General features: G+C 29.4%; 1 protein-coding gene across 1 annotated transcript in view; it reads right to left on the bottom strand.

Annotated features, from left to right (window-relative positions):
- Positions 1 to 23034, bottom strand: part of Ide (Insulin degrading metalloproteinase) — a 45106-nt gene that overhangs the window by 12914 nt on the left and 9158 nt on the right. Inside the window, exons 5-13 of the mRNA XM_067273384.1 lie at positions 21260 to 21363; positions 16412 to 16581; positions 11383 to 11505; positions 6902 to 7014; positions 6730 to 6819; positions 4866 to 4938; positions 4703 to 4795; positions 1608 to 1780; positions 354 to 457 (exon numbers count right to left, since the gene is read on the bottom strand). Coding sequence (XP_067129485.1) covers positions 354 to 457; positions 1608 to 1780; positions 4703 to 4795; positions 4866 to 4938; positions 6730 to 6819; positions 6902 to 7014; positions 11383 to 11505; positions 16412 to 16581; positions 21260 to 21363 — 1043 coding nt within the window. The remainder of the gene's footprint in view (positions 1 to 353; positions 458 to 1607; positions 1781 to 4702; positions 4796 to 4865; positions 4939 to 6729; positions 6820 to 6901; positions 7015 to 11382; positions 11506 to 16411; positions 16582 to 21259; positions 21364 to 23034) is intronic.

The raw sequence follows: 23034 nt of genomic DNA on the forward strand, positions 1-23034 counted from the left end.
TCAAACATCTGAAGAAATTTGAAATTTACAAGGCTTACAGGGAGAAAACAATCAATTTTAAGAATAATAAAACACTTCAAATAATGCCCATGCTTTTGGAGGTCAGTTTTTAATTTTGTAATTCTGTTCATTTTAACAAATTAGACGTTATCCAACCATTTTAAATTTTTGTTCTTATTTAGAATATTTCTGTAACCTGATGATGGTTGCTTAAGGCAATAAAAAACATTTGTTTTGCATTAAATTTACATTTTCAAAGCTGCAGTTTTGGTGTCTGACAGGGGTTTCAAATCAGACTACTGAATACAAATCATAAATACAATTTACAAATAATTATAAAATTACACACAAACCTAATATTTTCTGGAACTAATCTATCTAATAAATCTGTAATTAAGTCTGGTCGATATTCATGCAGAAGATAAGGCCCACAGAGAACTTCTTCCATAGGATAATTCTACAATAATAATATATTTTTAATTTTTGAATAAATCAAAATTTAAAATTTAAAATAAAGCAAATAATAATCTCTAATTTTTTTCATAAAAATCATTCAAATTTTTAATGCATTCATTTAGTAATAAAACTTTCTTAGTAACTAAAAACATTATTAATAAGTTCATTAAAAATTTTATTAAGAATATGAATACAAACAGAACACTTAATGCATATAAAACAAATATGTAAATAATGAAAATATTTAAAAAAAATAGGCATACAAATGTAGAAGGGGTACACTTTTATTCACTTTTTATAAAAGAGGAGAAAAAATACCCATTTTCTTAACTATGATAAAAGAAATTCTAAAAAATTTATTTTGTTGTGTTTACATACATAATAACTATAAAGTAAAATGCATATCTGTTAATATTTACTGAAATATAGAATACACCAAATATGTATAGTAATTAATTTTGGTATTTTATAAACTTTACATTAGTAAGTGTCATGTTTTCAGCAACTATTTCAGAAGTGCAAATTGCACAAGGTTGTATTTCTTTGTAAAAAGGGCTGGCAAAATTATAGTTTAATAAAAAGTAAAAATACATTACAGATGGATACTAGTCCAATCTTCTCTGCTTGCCATGTCCAATCACCAGGAACAACTATTTCCATTGCAGAGACAACCTTTCTTTGGAGGCTATACCTCTGCACAAATATGTAAAACAGTTTAAAATGTCTGCAGGTGACAGTCCCAACACAATTAAAAATATAATATTTCTTTGTAAAAAGGTAATATTTCTTTGTTTCTTTATATATTTTTAATTGTGTTGGGACTGTCACCTACAGACATTTTAAACTGTTTTACATATTTGTGCAGAGGAATAGCCTCTAAAGAAAGGTTGTCTCTGCAATGGAAATAGTTGTTCCTGGTGATTGGACATGGCAGGCAGAGAAGATTGGACTAGTATCCATCTGTAATGTATTTTTACTTTTTATTAGGTTGTATTTCAGTTTAAGCAACTTTTTGTGGGGGTGTACACTGATGCATGTTATATTCTATTGTGAATTGTCTTCACAAGATTACGATGATAATCTTCATTCATAATGATTATACTCTAATTTCTTAGATTAAAATTAATAACACACTGATAAAATATCCTTACATGTAACATTCCAGCAAGGGAAAAAGCGTACATCTGAGATCGTTCTTTATCTTTGAAGCGGAACGTCATTGCTGCTAAATCCTGACACTCTTTAAAAACCCATTCTTGGGGTCCCTCGGCTTTTAACATATTTAAATACTGGAAGAGTAAGGTCACAATATCATCTGTATGTTCTGTAAAAAAATATTAGCATTCCATTCTCAATAAAACAAACTTCTGTTCATATTTGCTATAAATATTGAAATAAAATACTATACTTTATAATCAAGTATTCCAATAACATCAATATATATTACTACAGATAGTAGACAACATTTAAAATGCAAAATAAATTCAAATATTTTCATTTTTATTAAAGCTTTTATTTTATTTTTGTCTTTAGGATATACAGGTATCCATTGTACACACAGTTTTACTCTAACACAGTTTGAAAATTGGGAATATTCCCTATACAACATGACTTCTGGTTTTGCTCTAACACGGTTTTGGAAATCATCTGTATAAAACTTGTTTCGGGATAGCATGCTAGCCCGAAACACGTATCTATCTATGTGTACAGAAAAAGTTACTACTACAAGTGAATTTTAATAAAACTTTGTTTTCTCTGAACTAACTGTCATCATTGTGCCAAATTTTTAGACACTGGTATAAAGTCCTACTAATAAATAATGTCCGAGTAGACAATTACAATAATACAATTAGAAATAAGGACAGTAAGGCAATTTTAATTGATCAATTATTAATTCATCAAAAATGACATGGATGGAAGTAATAAAAAATAAATAAAACTGTAGTTATGAACAAAAGGATGGATGAAGATCCATTTAGGTGGCGAGAGTTTGTATGTCAAGTTACGAAAGCAATTTGCTAGCCACTTCAAGAAGTGGAAATGTATTTGATATTCTTGCATTTATAAAATGTCATTTATGATCGAAGTGACTAATAAATATCGATGTAGTGATTTGTCGGCTTTGTAGTTATGAAGTGGATGTAATTTCTCAAACATTTTCATTTTATTCAATAAATGATTTATTAAAATTACATCTAAGCCATCATAAAACTGTTAAGATCATAAATGTGAGAATATCAAATATCTTCCAATGCTTTAAAATGGCCAGCAAATCATTTTTGTAACAATCCATGAAATTTCATGATATAAACACCGTTGTAACTATTTTAAGTTTCTTTTTCATTACTATTGTACTACATTTCTTGCTGAGTGAACAAATAACTCAGAAAAAGTTTGTGGTTTCTTGATACCATAAGCTTAATTCAAACAACACACAAGTTTAATAACATTAATATGTATGACTATAAGTGGTGATTGACAACCTGACCAGATTAGTTTTTGATAGATAAAGAGTATTGCTCAGCTTTTTACAACCTGTCCTCACCTAATCGAATTTTCAGTCGGTCTTTATTTGACACCTATAATCAAAATTTGTTGTCTAAAAGAGTATTTGAACCATTTGTTTGTTTCCATTTTAAAATATTTCATACATGATCAATTGTTTCAGAACATTGAAGGTGGGACATTTATTTTCATAAGGTTGGTTATGGATGACAGTGTCATCTCCTTAGAGCATCCATTATTTAGAGGAAATAGATACATTATTTGAAGCATATACTTAATTGACAATTTTACAATCCCCAACCTCCATTAATGGACACTCACTATTTGCAAGTGTCCATTAATGGAGGTTTGACTGTACTAATATTTTATTACTTTATACTTTACATAGTCCAATCAGTTGTGGATAGTCTATAATGTACAAATATTTTTCAAATGCTTTATATCACATTTTTCAAAATAAATTGTGAAATAATATTTTCTATCATCATGATTACTTTTTATATATTTAAACTATTTATGAAATATTAATATAATATTAAGTAATATTTTATTAGGATTTTATGATAAAATGCAATCTACAGTGGAACATCGGTTAACAAACTTAATCCATTCCGTGACTCCATTTGTTAACCAAAGCAATTTTTTCCATAGAAATTAATGCAAATACAATTTGTCCATTCTAGCATCCAAAATTTTTGTGATTTTATTTGTAAAATACAGGCGATTTTCTTTGATAAAAACGTAGGAAAACGTAGTATCTATCATTACAGCAACAAACATGTAAACTTTATTTAATAAAATAACACTGTACTGTACATACCTTTGTTGGTTGTAGTTGGTGGCAGAGGAGTGGAGATATACAGAGCTAAATGCTTAGAAGGGGAATCCCCTCCAAAAAACTAACAGGTAGCACTTCATCGGGAGATTCTTCGAGTCGAGGTCTCTTTTGGTAAGGAACAAGAAATTGATCTAGAGTTGATTGTCTTACTCTTTTAATCAAAATTTTTCTCAAATGCAATAGCACATTGTTGTTTTCTATTGCCACTATCACTTTTCACTTTCTTGGATGCCATAGCGATTAAATACATAAATCACAAAACTGAAAAAAGAAATTTAGCACAAACACTTGGAAAAGCAATGCTTAACTTGCATATGCCTAACAGCAACAAAAGTTTGACACAAAAAACCATTTCGTCCATTATCTGAGACAAAATTTTTGCAAAATAAAAGTTTGTTAACTGATTCGGTTGTTAACCAGGGCATTTGTTAACCAGGGTTCCACTGTACAGTACATTATATTATTCATATGAAATACGTATAAGAATATTTATTGTAATTATAAATTTTGAATAAAAATAAATTATTCTGTCTTACATAAGATTTATCAATTTAAATATCAACAATACATATTAACGAATATTATTTAATTAATATCAAAATTACTATAATGTTCTATACACTCTACAAATATAATTAAAAATTAATTATAAAAATTAACCAGAAACTGATTAATTGCTATAATATAATTATAATTCAAATATATGCAATGAATATTTTAAAAATAAAAATATATTTTAGTAAAATTATTCAAAGTAAGATTTCAAATCTGAAAACTTTTATACTTTAAATGTAATTAATAGTTACTATATTAAAAATTAAAATGACTGAGATATAAGTTAAAAGTTTAAAAAAAAATTGTAATATATGTTAGATTTACAATGATTTAAATTATATAATTTACCTATTCCATCTTCTGTTAAATCAACATTTACAATAAAAAAAGCAAATCCTTTAGCACCACTTTTATAACCACCAACAAGTGTATTAACCCATCCTAGAGAAAAGTAAATAAAAATAACTAAAATTGTTTATTAAAATAATTCATTTTTGGAAAAATATTTTACCTCTAGCTTTCAATTCAGATAATAAACTTCCTGGTCCTTCATGTCCAATAAGATGTCCAAGATAATGTCCTGGCTGAAATTAATTTACAGTATTATAAATTATTTGAATGCATTATTCAGGAACACTCACTAAATCATTTGTCATTTATATTTACATATAAATGACAAATGATAAATGACAAACATACCATCTAACATCTGTTATGTGTTATGGAGTACTAATTGGAGTATAGACAGTTGTTGGCTTATGAATGTAAAAAGTTTGCAAAAGCACAGATGAAAATAAAATGTCCAAAAACAATTACTTAACACAATGTTGTCACAATGCTAAACTGCAATTTTTAATTATATTTTAATTTTAAAAAAAAATCACATGATTTCCAATTCAGACTAAAAGTTCATATATAGTTAATCAGGGTCTCTGGCCCCTAAGTTTTCCATATGTGGTCTTAATTTTTATCAATCTATCTTCTTGGAATTAAGGAAAGATGGGTGGACAGATGAATAGTAGTCTAGGTCTGCAATTTGAAAACTGCAGCCTAATCAAGCAAGTACATTACACATGATAGATTTCATTTCCAGAGAGTTAAAAAAAAAAAAAAAACAGTAAAATCTGTTATTAAGGTTCAAAAGTTTTAATTTTTTATACTAAATATGCAAAAAAATATAAAAGATTATTTAAAACGTTAAACCACTAATTAAACAGAAAACAGAATAAAAATTATTTTAAGCAAGTTAAACATCACAACCAGTTTTTTGTAAACCAAAATTAATTTTGATATTACTGAAAATAAAACTAGCAGAAAGTGCCATTGAATATTAGTCTGAAATTTTTATTTGTTGGCTGAAAAATATATAGAAGTGTGAATTTGGCATATAAAAAGTGATCTAAAGGAATCAAAGTAATATATATATACACCACTCCACATCAGAATATATGTAAAAACCAGAAGCAAATTCTTTGGGCTTGCTTAGCATGTGCCGCATGCTTAAGAGAAAGTTTTGACTGTCAATATATTTTTTCTATGAGAACAAATATGCCAATAATAATTTATTCTAACATGTAAACTCTTTTATCATTTGTGTTTCCTTTTACATTAGCAACTAGTGGCTAGCTGTTTTAAGTCAATGAGATTCTTGTAGGAACTTGATTGCTTGCTCGTGTGGAGGTTTGCCACAACAAACAACTGCGTGTGCATGACATCATTCAAAGCATTTAACACAGCCAGATTGTATCAAAAGCTTGCAGTACCCAGTCAGCATACATGTATTGTGTACAGGGGTGGATCTACATAGGGACTAATAGGACTTAAGCCCTGGGCCCCCCAATGTCAAGGGCCCACAAAAATTGATTATCATAAATTTTTAATACTTTTTCATTATAATATATTTCATGTGTAGTGCCATACTTTTTTATTCACACCAAATAACGTTTCTGTCTATTGTTTAGTGCTAGAAATAGGCGTATTATTCTTATTATAACTTTCAGCATGCCCAAAAAGTTTGGTCAGGATTCAGTCCTGGTAACCACAAACACAGAACCAACTTCCAATGCATATAATACAAAAAATGAACACTGCACAAACGTTTTCCAATTCCTTCTGAATTCTTCTTCAGTTGTGACAGAGCAGTTACTGATGAAACATTATTGGAACAAATGTCTATTTGTAAAAATTTTTTAAAACAATGTTATTTCAATGATATATCATGTACAAGTTGTCTGAAAAATGAATGTCTAAAAGTTAAAAAGAATTCCTGTGTTGTCCTATAATTTGCAATTTCTTAGATAAAACAGTTTAATCTATACTACATATCTTAAGTTATTTCAAACATCTTTAATTTCAATTTATAAATAATAACTTACATTAGTTCTGTAATAAGGCTGAAGATCTGGGATAGGAAAAGTAATATTTAAATTTCTGATATCTTTAACAGGAACAACATAACCTCGAGTCTTTTAAAAAACAGATATTTATTTATAAAAATTAAAGATATTAAATATATAATATATATAGGATGCATAAATAAAAGCTTACCTTTAATTGTTCTGGGCCAAATGGATGTTCATCCCATTTTGGAACATCTACTGATTTGTTTTGTGCATCCGCAAAAAGTGATATGACCATATCAGATAAATCATCTAAAGATTCTAAATTTAAACAGATTTTTTAATATGCTTAAAAATTTATTTACTTATTGTAATAATTATTTTAATTTAAAATATAAATATATTCTAAAAATATCTGACATGTTAAAAATTATTTGTTCAATTGATAAATAAAATAACTGAGATAATTAATGATATAAATTAGTTATGCAAAAGATACATCTTATAATGGAAGATTGGTAATTCCCAATGCCACTTGTTAATGAAATGTATATCATTTCATAGAGATCACTTTCTTGTTAAACATGCTAAGATTCTTTTTCTTGCAAAATTCTTTCTTTTCAAAAAAAGATTACATTAATCAAGACTTTTAAATAAGATAACCACTAATAAGAAGTAACAATAGCCAAATTGTCTAGTTTGTAGTTCTACATTTTGATGTGAGGAAGGTTGCAGTTTTGAAACTCATTATGACATTTGTTTTTCTATTTTCTCTAATATATATTTTTCACATTTCTCCACTTAAATGCCTCTATATATTACATTACATAGCCTGTACTTCGTGGATAGGTGCATTATGTTAGAAAAAGAATGAACCTTCACCAAACTGTTACAATGTTAGAAGTATCAAATTGTCTAAAATGTCAATGTATGCCACAGTATTAAAATTCCCATAATCAGAACCCAAGGATCTAGTGACAACCATGAAAAAGATCCTCTTATCATTATGTCTCCTCCACCAAATTTAATGGTTGGCATAATACAAATCAGGTAGAAAGTATTCAGCAGATATTCTGTACATCCAAATTTGTTTATCTGACTGCAACATGGTTAGTGTGATTCATTGCTCCATAAAACATTAAACCTATGTAAAGCTTTTGTCAGTGATCCAGCAATGAGATTTACACTAGTTTAAATAATTCTTGGCATTAAGCAAACTGGTATTTGGTTTGTGTGCTGCTGACTGTTGATTAGTTATAGAAACCTATTATCCATAGCTCCAGATTATTTTGCACAATAGCTGTTTGTTGAGGTGTGAGTTTGGAGTGTTTCTGCAGAAGACATGCAGTTTTGTCAAAACAACTCTCTTCAATACTCAGCAGTCTCTTTCTTAAGTGCAGTCTACCAGTTCATGGTTGCAGTTGCTACACATTTCTACTTTATAATTATATCACTAACAGTTGTCAGATCAGATCAGTTACAGCACATTCAAAATCTCATGAAAAGATTTGTTGCAACAGTAACATCCAATTACTTGACAATTAATGTTTGAAGTCACTAAGTTCCTTTCTATAAACCATTCCATTGATATAAATTTAGTATGAGCTTTTAGAGTCATCTTCATACTTATATCTAGAGCTAGTGGTATGATGCCTATGAGCAGTTATGCAAATTTATACAGGTGTGAGTATGATACTTTTGATCACAGTAATTAATATAATGAATAAAAGTATTAATATAAACTAGAAATTAATAACATAAAAGCTGTTGTCTGTATGTGTCTTTGTGTGTGAATTCCTTATAACTCCTGAAATTTTTGTGCAGTTTAGATGAAATTTTGGTTATATTTGTTTTATATTCTGACAAAGTATAGGTTACTTGTTTTGTAGAAATATTAGCTATAGAATAAATGTTTTATCAATTTTGGATTGGTGATCGCATTTATGTTGCAGTGACATCAGTGATCTCATTTAGTTCATGTTGACAATGGAATTTCCTTTAAGATACATTTTAAAATATTTTGGCAAATGGCATATTTTAAACTTACTTCACTAAATTTAAACTTTAAAAATGATAGCCACATTGTGCACTTCTATAACAAATTTTTAAAAAATCTTTCCATAGTGACCATGTGATGTTCTATTATCCAATCAGAAGTAATGATCTAACAAGTCTGTTGTTTAGAAAGTGTTATTGCTCATCTAACTAATGTACAGTATATACAATTCATTTTTGTTTTATCAACATGGTATTAAAAGGACTCACTATATTGTAAAAAAACATAAATAAATAAAATAATACAAACCGACGGAAAACCAAAAATAAAATAATAATAAATAATAATGCCTAGGGAAAAGTATAAGAGTAAAATTGGTCAGGTAAATTCTAGATCTAAAAGAATAAGAACTGAGACCCTGAAGGTCGTGAAGTCTGACTTGAGTAACATTGAGTAAGAATGGCTTTGTCAAGAGATGCAGAAACAGCATCACAATGCCAAGCTTGACTTGAGTAAATAGAAATATTATCAACTCTTCTTGAATTTCTTGAAATATCTACTCTTCTCAATTCTTCAATCTCTTCTTTCTCATAAAAAGTATTCTGTCATGTTTGACGGGGGAATTTCTAGTATGTTATATACTAAATAAATCTTCCAAATTTATATTTTAAAAAACTACATAGTTAGAATCAAGATAATATTTTTCTTCCTTTTCATCCCTCAAAAAATCATCAGAATGACCTCACAGCAAAGAAATTAATTTTAAAGTTCCTAATAAACAATGAATAAGGGTGACAATGTTGCATCTGTAGGAAATGTAGTAACAATTTGGAATTGCAAAATGGTGAATTAAAAAATAAATAAATAAATAAAAAATAAACGATACTTCACACTGGTTCAAAAAGATTAATTCATTCTTCTTGGCATAGATTCCAACTCATGTTCTCTTGTCTTTCAACCTCACCCCCTTGCTAGCTGATCCTGGTCACTACATCAGTCAAGGATAAAAAAAAAATCTTGTGGACCACTCATTAACTTCCAACCTGTCTAGAATGTGGAGAATGGAAATATCAATAGCATCAACCATTTCTTATTCTTTGAATCACCATAATGAGCCCATAACTCATCTCTAGTGATAATTTGCACAGAAAAATTATAACCTTTGCAATAATAACAACTGATAAGTTCTTAACAAACTTTCTCTGTTCTTTGAAGACATCAGTCAATTGCTGCAATATCTATTTGGAACAGATTTTTCTATGATTGTAAGACTGTGTGAGACCTGGAGTATGTTCCAGTTCAAAATATCATTGAAAGTCAATAATACTCAAATACTTCAATCTCACAGATTATCACCAAGATTGGTGACACCATTTAGTCTAGTTCACAGATTAAGATGCAAAGTATCAGAAAATAGGAGGGTTATTAAATATGAGCATGAAATACATAAAATATGTGCATTTGTAAGCTGACGATGAAGTTAGACATTAAATAAATCTAAACGATAGTTTAGATTAAAACTATATATTTATTAAACAAAATTATAACTAAAAGTAAATAAAAAACAATAGCTATGATAAACATAAATGATAAATTCGACAATCCAAAATATACAAGGATATCTAATCATAAACCTCTAATTTTATCCTGAGAGAGAGTTTACATGAAATACTATTATTATCTGATGTTCATATACATCTGTAGAGAAGAGTTGGGTAATATTTGGAAATAACTGGAAGTTGAGAACTGGGAAAGGAATGGCTAATGTCTCGGGCACTCAGCAAAAGTGCCAAAATGGGAGTGTTGGCTAAACATTTGAATGTCAGGTAAAAGTTTCAAACAAGAGCAAAAACAAGAGCATAGACAAGAGTAGACAAAAGTGAACAAAAGCAAGTTGAAAGGCGACTTTTTACCTTTTATACTAAATCAACATCCAATAGGATTACTGTAATGTCACACTATGCTTCCGTCATGAGGAAGAAGTCTGATGGGTTTTGCAGATAGTCGAGTGAGTTACCACACTCAAACTATCATTTTAGAAAAAACAATTCTGCTTTTCTAAGTCAAAAGGAAGAGCTTCCTTTTACAAAGATAGATAGAAAATTTATCAAGTTAATATTTTGAAAGTTATTTTAACAAATTCATTAAAAATCTCTCTCCCAACTCCAGATTCTCAAAACTGGATATTATGTTGCACTTCTTATTGATTGATGTATAGTAGAATAGTTTTTCTTTGCTAAATCTAGTAATATCCTCAAATCATTGTATCATCCCAAGTTTCTTGCATAATTGAAATTGGTCATACTGATCTTAATTCATTACAGCTTTATTGTAGATTTTTGAATGTCAAACAAGTTCATGCTTAAACTTCTTGTTCAATAAAGCGATATAACAAACAGACTATGCACAGAGATTGAACACCCATGGCTATTAAATGATAGTAGTTACATGTTTCCAGCACTTTACAGAACACACTGCAGCAAGAGATATCAATCAACATTATATTTATATAATGTTGATTGATAAATAAGGTCTCTTTATAGATAAAGCTAGTAAGGAGAATATCCAAAAACTTTTTAAACCAAAACACTCAAATTACAATTCAAAATAATAAATAAACTGAAAAACAAAATAAGCATAACATTTTTTCTGTAAAAAATTCAATATTATAAAATTTCTTAATAAAAGTTTACCTTTTCCAAGAACTACCAAAGACATTATATTAGTTGAATACCATTTATCGTGGAATTTGAGTAATTCATCTCTAACATTTATTCCTTCTGATTTAGGTCTAATGTCCAATGTTTCTTTATTTCCTATTTGAAAATATACATAATACTTCTATTAGTAATTTTGATGTAGGAAAAATAATTAATTTTCATGAGAACATTATTTAAAACTGCTGTTTTTTACAGAAAAATGGCTCATACTTCCTAGTCTATGGTATAACAGTAATTGAATTTTTTAACAAATGATTTTATTGAGGGATTTTTAACTGATTACTGAATTCCTTTAGTTAAATATTTTGTTAAGTTTACAAGAAGTATTTCAGTATAATATGAATATAAAAAATAAGGAAAATTTTTAAAATTATATAATGGCACAGAAAATATTACTAAAATAACTCATCTTATTAATTAGAAAGTATGATTTATTTATTTTTACAAAAGTAGAAACTAAATACAAATACAATATAATGTTTTCCTATACTTCACAAAACTGGAGATTTCCAGAACTAATAGAATTAATAAATCTAGTAATAGTCTCTTTAATCCGAAAAATATTGACAGTAGACTGCCTCATGGCTTAGCAAGTTCCAAAAAACTCCTTTATTGCCTTTTTACAAAATAGTCAATATTTTTCAGATTAAAGAGACTATTACTAGATCAATATATAATACAGCTACCATAGGAAATTTAAAGAGAATTAATAAAATTTTTAAGTTAAACTAAACCAAATATTTTTTAAAATGTACTTATATTTCATATTCATTATTGAAGCATTCTAATTAAATCACTATTTAATCTTAGATTACTTAAAACTAACTTAAATTTTATGAATGTAAGCATGTATATTTAATAATTGAAGTTTAAGTTTATTTGAAAGAAAAATGAAGTATTCAATTTAGAAAACATCTAATTATTAAGAATAATGTTATAATTTATAAAATTTTTAAATTATTTTGTATCAAATTCAATGTATATTATTGTCTAAAATATAATCATTATTGTAATAATAAGAGATACACGAAGCAGAAGCTGCAATTAAAATATGAGAAATATATTTAATCAGTTAAATTATTTTTCATTTAATTATTTAATCCATACTAATTTAGTAGTAAAGAAAGTTATTTCTAAAATTGAGCTGAACATAAAACATATAAAAAGAGATTTTCATTATTATATATTGCAAATGTCATGCTCAGCTGATATTGGTGCCAAGTGCTATGCCAGACTACAGTCAAAGCATAGCTACCCAAACATGTTTAACATTAAACTGTGTTATTGGTATACATGTCAACATCTAGAAACTTCCTAACAATGTATTGATGGGTGTTCAATATTGAGCTTTCTGCAGTGCCATGTGTATGTTTTTATAACAGTTTAATGTTTTTAGACATTTGTGTAGTGTATATGGTATGACACCAGTAGAAGACAGGAAACAGGTACAATAAACACTTATCCATCCTTCACATCTGTTCTATTTCTTGAGCAGTGGAGTGGAAATTGTTGATTTTTTTCGGTGTGAGTACTTTTTATTATGAGTGTTTGGAATGAAAATATCTATTATATAAACAATCTTACTGCATTTGTCAATGAGAGTGACGTTGAGTCTATTGTGATGAATTGTTTTATATGTGACTACGACTCTGTCATAGTATATTTTGTGTGTGTCATTTTCTAATATTGCCAGTGAAGTATATTTATATTATGGTATCTGTATGTTTAATAATCTGTGCTTCTGTGCAAGCTCTTATTATTATTATTATTATCATCACCATCCTCTTATGTCTTACAGTTTACTGTAAAAGCACTGTTAAAAAATTTTATTTGATATGGAAAACAGGCTATTTCTTTTCATTATTTATACTTTTGCTTATACATTATTTATTTGTTTATAAAATGAGAGAAAGATATTGTGAATCAAAATCATAATACTTATGAGGGGATGGCATGATGTTGGGGTCACCAATTTTGATCAAACTCAGTGAGATTATAGTACATCCCTAATAACTGACATGTACCAAGCAGTAAGGCAAAATACTCAAAATTAAACTAGAAAATTGAGATAAAAAATGGCAGATCACTTAAAAATCGTTAGAATTCTTATCGTTTATAGTGACTTGTGGCTCAGTGGGGCCAAGCTGAATTCATAATTGTGAGATCATTCGTGTTTCAAATCTTGGTGGTATCAATGTTTTTCCCCCTAAAACTATACTTTTTTACTTTATTCTTGGCATTTTAAAATTTATTATATTTATTTAAAAATTATTTTCAAATATTCACACAAATATGAGATTTACACTAACATTTATTTATAATTTTAGTGGGGAAGAGGATTAGATATAAACAAAGATTATCATTATTCCAATTTTGTTAATAAAAAAAACCACTTTTATTGACATTATTCAATCTGTTTGCTTTCTGGGAGCACAATTTTGTGAAATGATAATTGTCATGGAAGCATGTGAAACAAACATTTCTGCAGTATGCACATTGAAAAAATTTTTACAATAAGGGCTGTTTCACACTATGACCGACTGGGCCGACCGGTCCGACTCCTAATCGTATTGCCATGGCAACAGCAGTCGGTCGACAGACTGGTCGTTCCAGTCGGACAGATTTAAAAAGTTAAATATTTGTAGTCGCGTCGGAGCAGTAGGTGAGCTACAGCCAATGAGAGCTTTGAAGCTATAACCAATCAGAGTTTAGATTTATCCGAAGTTAGAAAATGGCGGAAGGTAAAGTTTCTCGGAAGCTTTAATAAACGAAGTTAGAAAATATCCATGGCTTTATGATATTCGGCGAGCCGATTATAAAGGCGACATTGAAAAAAATAATTGGTTAGAGTAAAGCGAAAGGTATCTAGCTAAAAAAATAGTCTTAAACTTCATATTAACGAATAGACGTAGACATATCTAAATGTAATTTGATACGCTGAATTGATTGGTATTAAAAAAATATTACTTACGATCAACCGTTTAAAAGTTACGAACGATTTTTTATTTCCGTCTATTTGCTTCGTTTAAGAACAACTTTATTAAGAAATACGCAGGCACTCATCGATATTAACAAAACGAATTACTTTAATTCACCATGATACATTTCATTTACAAGTGAAAGCGACATTAAAAATGCTAAAATGGTGTCGTTAGCCCGCGAACACACGACAACCTTATAAAGACGGCCATGTTTTCTGTTTAAATTGAAAAACTTACCACGATTGACTAGTGTTCTGATCTGTAAGACGCGTTCCGATTGGTCCTTACGAGTCGGCCACCGACATAATCGTACTCAGTGTGAATTCTTTTACTACTAGTCGGCCCGATTATAGGCTCGGGCGGGTCGGACCGGTCGGACCAGTCGGTGACAGTGTGAAACAGCCCTAAGACTTATATCACTGGAAAAACAAAACTTGATTAATGTTTAAAAACACTTTTCCATCATCAACTAATTTGGAGGAGAATCATGCAACATACATCCTGTATCACATTTAAAAATATCAGAGTGCTTAATGTTTTCTTCTACTGCATTTGCAACTTCTAAAATTGATGAAGAATCCTTGGCTGCAATTAAGTCTTGATTTTGAAGGACGCTTTCACAATATGTAAATTTCATAATACTTTGGTGCAGTGATTCTTCTAATGAACATATTTCTATGCTGTAGATGTTAGCACAATATATTAAAGTCATCTTTTTGTTCTTTAGCAAACAAAAACACAATTATAGACATTTTTAGGTTAATTAAACAATGACTTTGTTGCCAGAGTAAGTACACACTTCGTTGCCAAAGTACTGTACACAACTATACAGAAAATGTTTTGTTTTTAAATAAATATTATTAGTAGCATTTGTTAATTGCTTTTGACATTGACTTGTTACTTGAAACAAGTCAATGTCAAGTAAAAATAAATCAGTTTCTCTCTCTGACAGTATAATAAATTTAAAAGTACCAAGAATAAAGTGAATATTATAGTTTTAGGAAAAATAAATAAAATAAAATAACATTGATACCTCTAACATTTGAAACACAAACCTTATGATTATGACACAAGCCTGGCCCCACTGAGCCATTGGCCACTCTATAAATGACAAGAATTCTAACAGTTTTCAGTCATTTTAATTTCCAGCCTGAATTTTCTTGTTTAATTTTGAGTATTGTGGCTTGTTGGGGATGCACTATAACCTCACCAAGTTTGATCAAAATTGGCAACCGCAATGTCATCCTGTCCTCTTGTTAGAGCTACATGTCATGCCTATCATTAACAACAGATTACTTTGAAAATTTATTTAAAAGTTATATTTGAAGGCAGAATATTATATGGCATTTTAAGTGGAAAACTCCACCCTAATTATCATCACTTTTGCATTGTATATTTGTACATTCAATATGCCAAAAGAAAGTATTAGCAGATGAGTCAAGAAAGATTATTATTGCAAAGAATAACAATGTCATATCTGAAAGAACAATTTGCATGGAATAAGCAAACTCTTAAGCAATACAATAATGTAATGAGTGATAATTTAATGCAATCATATTGGTAATTTTTCATCAGCCAAGGCTCTAGGATAAAAACAAAAAACATCTTACACTGATACAGATTATTAAAAAGAATAACAACAACAACAAGTAGACATACTACATGTACTAAAAGTAATAAACATATAAAATTGAAGTTATGGGATATGCTGTCTGAAGATGCACAAAGCACAACACAATGATGAATGGCAGAAATGAACTAAGTTTCTTGCAGCATGAGAAAACCTTTGTTAACAGCTACAAAGAAAAAAATTACAATGTGCAAAAGAATCCATGACAATCTGTGGTCTAACTTCATTGATGATATTATAGAAAACATGCCAAAGTAAACCAGTTAGCATGCTGGCTTTAAGAAAAATAAAGGTTGTAAACCACTAATTTAGAGATTGAAAATTATCAGAGAAGAAAAAAGAATTATAATAAATTTAATTTTAAATACTCTGAAAGTAATCGCTGATTTACCTGTCCCAAATTTATTATAGTCATGATTTGGATTAGCTGTTGATTTCTCAAGCTGATTTAATCTCCATAAATCATTTTGAAGATTTTTCTCATGTTCAGCATTGATGGCATTAATCTCCCTGTCAGTAGCACTTTCCGTAAAAAGAGGACAAAGAAAAAACTGTGCAAACCTAGTAAAAAAATTATACTTATTAAAATGTTTATAAATAATAGCTAATTAAAAAATATATTTAATTTCTAAGAAAATATAATATAAAATGAAGTCAGATTTATATCATATTTAGTGAAGTCCATATTCAGCGATATTTAACAAGTTTTTCCATTATAACAAAGTCATTAGTTTTCAATATTTTTTTTTAGCATTTTATTTTGATATATAGTGATACCTCATACTTCGAATGAGTAACTTCAAATGCTAAATCCAAGAGAAATTTGACCTGAGTTTGAACAGTGTGCACATTAAAAAAAATAATGCACTTTCTGCATAAATGTGCGCCCAAGTTATCTCCAGCTCTTGCTGCAAAATCAATCTCTCTTACGTTATACATGTTTATTTTCAGAACTTTTACACTTTATTTTTGGTATGTTTGGTTATATATACAGGGTGGACCAACGAAAACGAAACGGCAGAGTGTTCATGTTCGTCCAAGCAAATCGCTCAGACAGGTCAATTTTATTCTCGAGGAGACATCTTATGCAATAAAAATTTTGCAAATCTGAATATTAACTAAACAAACATTTTTTTCGAAATAAATGTTTGATTAGTTAATACAAAATAAATGAGTTTTAAAATTTTTTGTTGTCTGTTGTATTCAGAATCGCAAAAACTTTATTGCAAAAGATGTCCCCTCGAGAATAAAATCGACCTGTCTGAGCGATTTGCTTGGACGAACACGAACACTCTGCCATTTCGTTTTCCCTGTATATAAAATCCACCTATTAAAGAATCCAAGAAGAGTATGGGAGACTAAGAGGAAAGATTGTAGTTTTGACACTTGGAGTAAAAAAGGAACTTATTGTGAAGCATGAAAGCAGTACATATATGGCAGATATAATAGCAATATTTAAGATGCACACCATCAATTTCAATATCAATTTTAAAAACAAAGAAGCAATAAAAACAGCAAATGTCATTAAAGGTATGGCAATGTTACCTCCAGTAAGATCACACGTTATTGAGATGTTGGAAAAACTCTTCCTTGTGTGGATAAATGAGCAGCAATTGGCTGGTGATATCTCTGACTGTGAGAAAGCCAAACAAGCTCTATACTTTAAGAAACAGGACATCAGTCCTCACTAAGGTACTGTACTGTAAATGCAATTTTCATTTTATTGTACAGTATTTATGTATTTTATTTATTGTTTTCATGTTTTATTATTTAGGGCATTTAATTGTGTTATTTTTATTTTAAATTATGTGTATTTACTGTTTAAGTTTATCAAAATAGGATCTGAGAACAGATTAATTCACTTTCCACTATTTATAATGGAGAAAAATTGATTTGGACTTTAAACAATTCAGAATTTGAATGGTTTCCCTAATTAAATTTGAAGTACAAGCAGTGGCGTAGCGTGGGTGTCAGCCGCCTGGGGCGGAGGAAAATTTTGCCGCCCCCTTATATAGGTATCTCAATTCAAAGACTAAAATATACAATAATTCTAAAAACCTTTTCGGCAAAGAACAATCATCATTATTGTGTATTGTACAGGTGTAATGTGTATTGTGTATTTATTGTGAAATTTTGCCGCCCCCTAAAAGTGCCGCCCGGGGCGGGCCGCCCCTGCCGCCCCCACTACGCTACACCACTGAGTACAAGGTACCACTGTATATAGTTAATATATTTTCAGTTTATATTTCAATAGTTATTTCAATAATAGTATAAATGTAATTTACTTTTAAATACCATTATAAATAACACCAACAAAAATATACCAGCAAGTATAGTTTAATATAAATATGCTATGACAAACGTTTTTGATTCTAATAGGATCTGCTTATATTAAATTATATTTGCAGGTATACTTTTGAAGGTTTTGTTGGTGTTATTTACTAATATATAACCAGTTATGGGAAGATTTAAAAATACCATTATTTTATATATTATGTTATATTTATTATATAAGAAATATTATCTCTTATGATAAAAGACAAATAGAAATAAATTTTCCAACATTAATTATAAATACAAATTTTTCACTAAAAGTACACATTTACACTTGAATCAATGAAAGACACCAATGTGAGAGTCAAGATTTATAGGCCTAAATTATTGTAAGGAATATATTAATTATCTAAATTATTATTCCCAAGAGAGGAAGTGACATCCGTCATTTTGAAGAAAGAAGGAAATAAACTTCCTTTCCCACATGGCTTATCGCTATTTCATATAGCCACAAGTCAGCTTACCCTCTCTGCACTCGTTACATATCACAAGTGTTCCTCATATGCTATTGGGCAGAGGTCCCGTTAAAAAGGGAATTTTTCCACCATTCAAGGCTGTTCTCTACAATTCAGAGAGGCCATAAGAAGGCAATCTTCCACAATTGAAAATTCCGTATAATCCAGGACAACCTTCCATAATATTGAAGGTGCCATATAGAACAAGACATAGAAATATATTGTACACATAGAAGATTGTTCTTCCTGTTCCACATACTCCATCTCCTGAATATATGTATCAATGCATTGACGCCTAGCTGAAGTCAAGATCAAGTGAAGGTAAGTATGAATTAAAACTATTGTAAGCTCTCTCTTTCTAGTGTGACATTCGCGCAAAGCATAGAGAACATAGATTATATAGAAATCATTATATAGATATCATGAATAAAAGTAACATCTACTTATTATATATTGTATGTAGAGTCTTGTACATAACTTATTCATTTAATCTAATAAATAATACTCGTTATGCATATACTTTGATTCCATTCGTTTATTGAGTTCAGATCATTTATCATTAACGACATGTCCCACCTCACTCAATTTAACCCTCCTATGTTTGGATGTCGTCACTCGGATGTCATTTACCAATTGAAGTACAGTGGTGCCTCATATAATGTACTTAATCCGTTCCAGGTGCACGTCTGTTAAGTGAAACGTCCGTTATACAAAATGAATTTTCCCATAGAAATACATGTTAAAACATCTAATTCGTTCCGCAGCATAAAATAACCGTACTGTATCATAAAAAATGAACATGGGGTGCGTTCTTTTATTCCTCCGTGTATCTCTGCGCGAGCGACATTCATTTAAAAATTCCTGCGGAACGCATTCCTAAATTCCGGTGGGAGTGCACGCCGTCGAACGGCAAAAACGGTCGCTTGTAGCAGTAGTTTACGGTGGAAAGCGATGAAAAGTAGTTTACATGGCATCCTCCATGGCTCAGATAGTTTCGTTTCCGAGTCCATTACGTGGTTTTATGAATGAGAATTTAGAAATTGTGAAAGCACGAGTTAGCGCACGCGGTGATGTAAGTGTCTTTATGAATTTTTTTTCGAGGCTATTTTGAATGCTCTTTCAACAAATAATCCATTTTATGGTTAAATTTTACAATTGGGACCCTTCTTTTGCCTTTTAAAGTTCATATTTTAGAATTATAGATTCATCCATCACCATACTATCGATAGTGCGGGCACTGCCATCTTTCTTTCACCGTCGTTTCTAAATGCCTACAAACAGCCGCTCACTCCCGTAGTAGCGGAGACGCATTAAAGAACGCACCCATGGAGCAGTCACCAATTATGCCGGAAAGTCCATTGTTCGCAGCCAGTCCGTTGCTCGAGTCACGTAATGGCCAAACAAAGTCCGTTGTTCGCAGCGTCCGTTATTCGAGGCGTACGTTATACGAGGCACCACTGTAAAAGCAAGTTAGGGCATGTAATTTTAATTACCCTATCTGGTGTCGGGAGCCTGACAAAAAGGAGAAGGTGATTCTACAATCGTTTAGTCTCCACATATTTATCACTCATAAAATCACCATCCTTTGCCTTTGAGGCTAATCCTAACAATTAGTAGCCGATTAAGTGGTATACAGAGTGCAATCAAAACTCTGCACCCCTGGCCACCCTCACACCAACTAACTGACTATGAATTAAAAAACTGCACTGCCAAAAATTTTTTATGAACTGTGGAAAACTGGAATCTACACAAATATTGAAATCTATAATGTAATAATCAATCAAGAATAAAAAGAACTCTTGGAATCTCTATTCTTCTCAATTCTTAAATTTCTACTTTCTCATAAAAATTATTGTCATGCTTAACGGGGGAATTTCTAGTATATATATACTAGAAATACTAGAAATATGTTATACAATAGAGTCTTGCAAACTCAACTTAATGTGGATTTAATGTTGAGTTACTGAAAATGACAAGTTTTGTGGATAATATAAATGCTAGTCTAAGTAGAAAAATGTTTGTAAAGATGATATATGTACAAATTCATGTGTATATTAGCAACATAACAATAATGACTATTTCTCCTTGCAGTAAAAATTTAATTACAAAAATATTGGCTATCCAGTGATTACTTTTAAGTTAGTGACATTTGTATTGTGGCATTTTGCAATAGCATTTTGGAAAAAGGACTATATGTTTTGTTAACGTGTGGAATTGATTCTATTATAAAGTGTTGCCAGTGAAGAACAATATCTTATTTGATCCTAGTGTTAAGTTACAGAGGTAAAAATTAGATTACAAGTACTTTTTTTTAATGATGCAACAAGTTTTATGGAATGTTAAAAAATCAAGAGTAGAGTTCCTAGGACTCTACTATAATAATAATAATAAAAAAAAAAACTTTAAACTTAAAATAGTGAAAGCTTTGATCATATTAATATCAAAAATACCTGTCTAATGCTCCTTGTAAATATTCTGGTGAAACATCAAAGTAAAAGTTAGTGTGATCAGATGAAGTGAATGCATTACTGCATCCTCCATGTTGATTAATAAACTGCAAAATAAAAGAAAAAATTTTTTTATTTTAATATTGATAATTCACAAAGAACAAAAATCAATTTTATGATCTATCACATATTTATTTTTAAATAAAATCTTTTTCATGCAAATATCTTTTTCATTTACGTATGAAAATACAACAATAATCCACAAAATATTACATTCATAAATTTATAATGAAATAATTTTAATTTACACAAACATTAGCAAAAACGCATAGAACGTCTAAAATATCTTCACTCTCGCCATGTCCAATTACCAGAATCAATATTTCTTTTTTAAAAAACTGGCTGATGGATTTACACATTGTATTTGTTGTATATATGGTATTTTTAATTATTTTGGGCTTATCACCCAACTTTTAGACTGTTTTATATGTTTTCATCATTCTTTTCAACCTTTAGAGGTGTAGCCTCTAAGGTCATCTCTGCAGTGGAAGATTGTTGTTCCTGGTGATTGGGCATGGCGAGAGTAAAGACATTTTAGTCTTTCTACATATTTTCACTAATGTGTAACTGTCAGTTGGTTTTTAAAAATTAAACAAACATATTATTTCAAATTACTTAATTTAATAACTCTGCATAAGTAAACTTACTATAAAACTATCAATAAAATAGATGTTATGTTAAAAACTTTCACATAATTCATTATTTTAAAACAAAAATCTGCTTGTCTTTACAATTTTTAACAATTAAAATTTAGTTAGATTTACATTTGGTAAATGAGTCATTTACGTAAATTTTCTAAATTTAGATTATATTAACTTATTTCAATATTCATATTAATTATATTAAATAATTAGTGTAAAAAATATCTCAAATCACTTTTTAATAATAAACATTAAAAATATCAGTATTTTTTTATCATTAGACACATACCCAATAAAAAAAAATTCAAATTATTGAGAGCAATTGTTAAAAAACTCAAAACTTAACTTCAAAATAAATAAATTTGAAAAGTACAAAGAAAATTAAACAACATAACATAAAATTACAATGTTTATTTAATATTTTGCAAAATAATATATCCTTTATGCTCTTTAGTAAACTTTATAATCAAAATCATCCATTTTCTTTTAATGACAGATCAGGCACTACTCAAATTGTTTATCTCTAAGAAAAGAATTGGGGCAAGAATGGAGTAGAAAAGGAAAAGAGGGACATGCTTAGAGAAGAATTATGTAAAACCCAGTTAGCCAATAGAAAGTATAGAAAACTAGTACTCTAAAGCCTTTAGAAACAAAATATTTTGTGTGTCTCTGTTTAAGTAGGCATACTTCAGTTAATGAAGCTTTGATATAACAAAGCTTGCAATTTCAAGTTCCATTTAACATAAAAAGTATGACAATATCAAGGTCAGTGCCCTGAATTGACTAATGACAGTGACTTATCACATACTCCCAAGTTTTAAGTGTGTCTGTTTTAATGGATTAAATTTGAAATATGTCCTCTTATCATTCTCTGAAATTTTTCTGCTGCTTTCAGTGTCTCTTTTAAGATGCATTTCTTTTCACTAACAAATTTAGTAATTTTGCACTGTTGGATTTTGTGTCTGCTTTTAAAATGCTGTTACTCATCTTTCCAAAGTGGAAAATGAATCTGACAGAAATTGATTGCTGCAGTCAAAGCCCATAGCTATAAATGCCTTGTCATGACTTAATTGTTAT

This window comes from Centruroides vittatus, unplaced genomic scaffold, assembly GCF_030686945.1.
Source record: "Centruroides vittatus isolate TY-2023 unplaced genomic scaffold, ASM3068694v2 contig_474, whole genome shotgun sequence".
NCBI lineage: Eukaryota > Metazoa > Arthropoda > Arachnida > Scorpiones > Buthidae > Centruroides > Centruroides vittatus.